We start from the raw sequence: 4,392 nt of genomic DNA on the forward strand, positions 1-4,392 counted from the left end.
TTAATCCAGCACCAAGCACGTGTGCTATCGAGTCATTGTGGTATATTATTTAGCAAACTTATATTTGTGTAGTTACCCACGTTCGAGAGTTTTTTTTAAGTTTTATTTGCTTACTCTATTATTTCCAGAGCTTCATATGATTATTAAGAGTATTGACTACCTTATTACTACGGTTTATGTAATATCCTGTAAAAAAAAGGTGGATACAAGTCTCCCTATTTGAGTGTTCACCCGGTTTAAAATCGCGGATCTCAAGGAACACACGAATTCATTGGACCAATCAAAAACGTGGAACTAGTTCGAGAGTCTCGTTCAGGTGGCGCGTCGACGCGCCAAAACACAGCTCCAGATTATCACGCGTAGTATTACTATATATACACGACCAATCAAAAACGTGGAACTGCTTCGAGGGCCCTCCGCTAAGGTGGCGCGCCGAAACCAGAGAAAAATTGAGACCACCAAAAACAGGCTCATTGGCAATCTCCCTACTCATCTGGTTATACAAGGCTTATACTCGTCCACAGGACGTGTCGCCTTACTGATCGGATTGGCTACTCAAAGAAGACCCTAACACACTCTAACATCTAGTGTCCAGCATAATCTTTCCAACCTGACTTTAGGACTAGTTACTGACACATCTCCTCATTGGAGGAGTCAGCCATAAGGAAAGGAAGGAAGGAAGACTAAATTAATAGGGGTCGTGATCGGTCCTGATCGCGATCATTTTTCCAAAACATATTGGTTGTAAAATATAACCATCAATACTCATTAACGACAGTTTAATGGGGAATGAGAAAAGTGCCCTAGGTGGGCTGGAAATTGACGAAAAAGCTGTGGAAATTACAGACTTTTGGCTACATCACAGTGCATCTGTGAATGGGTCCACTCCTCAACAGTTATCAGTTTTTATTAGTGAGCCTTCTCTGCATTCCACTGCTAGTTTTGGAAACCCATCGCCTTTGGAAAGAACTGCAAAAGTATTACTTTACATGTACATGTAATTTCAATTATGCCCAGTTATCAGGGATTTTCGTTTTATTTTGACACTTATACATAAGCTTACTGATTATGCTTGAAGCTTTTCAGTTGTTTCCATTGTGCTTTATAGTTTTCTAAACTTGGTTTAACTTTGTATTTTAGAATTTAATGCTGTATCGACATCCATGTATATTGAAGTATATATCTTCATGGCATAAAGGTAGTAAGTTTCTCCTTGCAACTGAGGAAGTAAAGCCACTGGTGCAAGCTATTGGTACACAAACAACGCTTCAAATTTGTATTGGACTGCATAGTATACTTCGTGCTCTGATTTTTCTTCATGAAAAGGCTCTGGCTTCGCATAATAATGTTTGCAGCAGTTCCATCTATGTGACTTCTGAAGGATTTTGGAAGTTGGGTGGCTTGGAATATCTTTGCAGATTTACAGAGTTGACCCCAGCATATTTGCAAAAGACAAGGAATTATCGATATGAAAAGGCTATCTCTCCAGAAGAAGATGGAGCCAAGTCAGCAGTTTTATTGGAACCTACTGCTATTGATCAATTTGCATTTGGTGTACTTGCTGAGGAAGTTTTACGATTAAAGAACAATGGTATTAGCTCCAGTACCATCTTAAGCAGTATATTTCAATGTATTTGATACATTTCATATTATTTGAAATGGAAGTAGTTATTTAGTTTCATTTATATTATGTAAATTGAAATATAATTTTAGATTCAATGAACAGTTTAAATATGCTTGATAATTTTTAGATGATGTGCCAGCTCTAGCTGAATTTAAAGAACTATGTAAAAGACATTTACAAAATGTAGAGCCTTCACTGAGAACAAAATTATCATCTGTACTTATTCATCCATTCTTTACACATGATTTCATAACGATACACGCATTTCTGATGGAATTACCCCTGAAGAGTGAGCTAGACAAGCAAGAATTTTTTTCGTAAGTGAACTCTTTGACTGATTACTTAAATTGTTTTAAACATTAGTCTTTATTACAGAAATTTAGTTGTGCAGTTAAAAGGATTTCCTGAAAAAATAGTGGCCGAGCAATTAGGGAAGCTTTTACTATCGCGAATGGTACTGTTAGATTTCACTGCACAAGAGAAATTGTTACCTCATGTCTTGAAGCCAAAAGGTAACAAAGTTAATCCAAAAAAACATAAAAGAATGTAGAAATACTATTGCTGTAGAAGTTAATGCAAATTCTCAAGTTTCAGAGTAAAAACTAAAGATTAAGAAAAAGATAAATCCTATAGTACAAGCATTGCTTGTTTTTCTATAATCTACCCAATGAGTTTGATATTGTATCTCTTTACATTTATATGTTTATCAACAGGTGAAAATGGGGATGAAAGAGATTCTAGCCTCTTTTCTTTACCTACATTTAAGAGTCATTTAGTACCCAGACTCTTACAGATATTCTGTGTTCGTGATGCTTCGATAAGATTACTTCTCTTGTCACATTTTAATTCCTTCAGTCATGCATTTCAAACTGAAGAGCTGAAAACACACATTTTACCCGAACTTCTAGTCGGTATCAAGGATACCAATGATCTCTTGGTTAGTACTACTCTGAGAGCATTGGCAGATCTGGTACCTATCCTGGGTGCAGCCGCAGTCATTGGTGGTAGCAGAGGAAAAGTTTTTACGGACGGTCGACCTAATAAAATTCCAAAGCGAAAAGAGTCAAGATCACAAGTACAACGCGCTCTAGGAAATATTGAGGTTAAAAATGTTCCTACAAATACAAATACCTTAATCCTGGATTTACCAGAAAGACCGTCGCCAGATGGTGGTGAAGACGGAATAGAATCAAAATCTATATTTGCTGAAGAAGAAAGTACCTGGTCTGATTGGGAAACTCAGGAAGTCTCTAATACTGACATCAATACTTCAGAACTAGCTCTTGAAAACACTGAAATAGTCGAAGAACTGCAGTTACAAGTCAATGTGCAAGCCTCAGAGAATTCCATCAGTTTATCCAAAACTGACAAGCAGAACTATACAAAAAAATTAATAATTTCTGACATATCCGAACTTGATATAAAACATTCTAAATCTGTTCAACCTATGAAAGATGAATTTGACTTCTTTACGGATATGGAACCAGTAATTCAGAAGACACAAGTTTTACACATAGAAGACGTATCTATCACTAAGAATTTATTTGATATGAAAACATTTAATGGTACAGGTGAAGCTGATGTTGATGATGAAGGTTGGGGTGATGATTTGAATGATTGGGGTGCAGAGGAAACGAATGAATTGAAGGATTAGCAAACAAAATATATATACTTTTTAATACGGCTGTTGTATATATGATAAATACATAGAATTCTGCATATTAAATGCGAATTTGAGTAAACATTGTATCATAATAACGTTAAACACGTAATACGAACCTGGTGTTCGTGTTTGGTCTCCTCTATGGTAGAGACCTTAAGCTAAAATATTTAAGGCATCGTTATCTGACTACTATGTATAGAATTTGTAGAAAAAATATAATTCTCTATTTACTGTATAATGGCGTGCTATTCTTTACACCTTGAAATATTTATACCTTTTTATCATAAGTCATGGTAATGCATGTCGGTATATGCGTAAAAGAAAGATTACACAAATTGATGAGTCCTACATTTTAGCTGTTTATATTAGGTTCTAATGTATAATTTATTACAAGGTATCGTTTTTTCATTCTATGAGCATCTTTTTTTTTGTAAATCGAAACCTTTAGAGTCCCTCTAGTAAGTGTCCGGCCAACGGTGGGGCTTGTTAGTGATTGGCTCTGGCACATCTCCTCATTGGAGGAGTCAGCCATAAGGAAAGGAAGGAAGGTTAGTGATTGGCTCCGCCATATTATGGGCTCTTTCCGGAATAGAATGGTGTGTGTGAATACGTATATGGGAGAGATTCGCATTGTGTAGTGTGGGTAGTGTTAAGCCCTGTACGACGGGTTGCCTGTACTTGGCGCGAGACTCGACTGGACTCGACCGAGTCTCTTGATGACACTGATATCTACAGAGATCAGTAGGGAGATTGCCAATGAGCCTGTTTTTGGTCAGAGATGAGTGGGGAGATGCACAACGCTCCGGTTTTAGACGATACCAAAACCATGGCACTAAATCGTAGCGGCGAGTCCGGGAGTAGGATTTCGTGATCATCGCCTCTGTCGATGTTACAGATTCGCGTAGCCGCGCGGGTCATGATCATCGTTCCAGCCGATATTGCAGTCAGCGAAATGAATGGATTGCTCGGTGGTGGGGAAAAAGTTGCTGTCCCTCAAAAACCGTTCTTGACAAACAGGCGGGGCAGCAAGGTCTTCCATCCAACCGAAACCTAAACATTTGTATGGACGTAATGCGCTAACAAATGTGTATATTCAAATAAATTT

At 37.5% G+C, this 4,392-nt stretch overlaps 1 protein-coding gene across 1 annotated transcript; it reads left to right on the plus strand.

Moving 5' to 3' along the window:
- Positions 1-659: 659 nt before the first annotated feature.
- Positions 660-3,350, plus strand: LOC107267723 (protein-associating with the carboxyl-terminal domain of ezrin; the record flags this gene model as incomplete). Its single annotated transcript, XM_015739746.2, is given in 5 exon segments — positions 660-977; positions 1,141-1,591; positions 1,752-1,941; positions 2,000-2,136; positions 2,338-3,350. Coding segments are annotated over 5 exon segments (1,914 nt in total). The 3' UTR covers positions 3,279-3,350.
- Between the last annotated feature and the right edge of the window lie 1,042 nt (positions 3,351-4,392).

The sequence above is a fragment of the Cephus cinctus genome, unplaced genomic scaffold, assembly GCF_000341935.2.
Source record: "Cephus cinctus unplaced genomic scaffold, Ccin1 Ccin1_scaffold0453, whole genome shotgun sequence".
Taxonomy (NCBI): Eukaryota; Metazoa; Arthropoda; class Insecta; order Hymenoptera; family Cephidae; genus Cephus; species Cephus cinctus.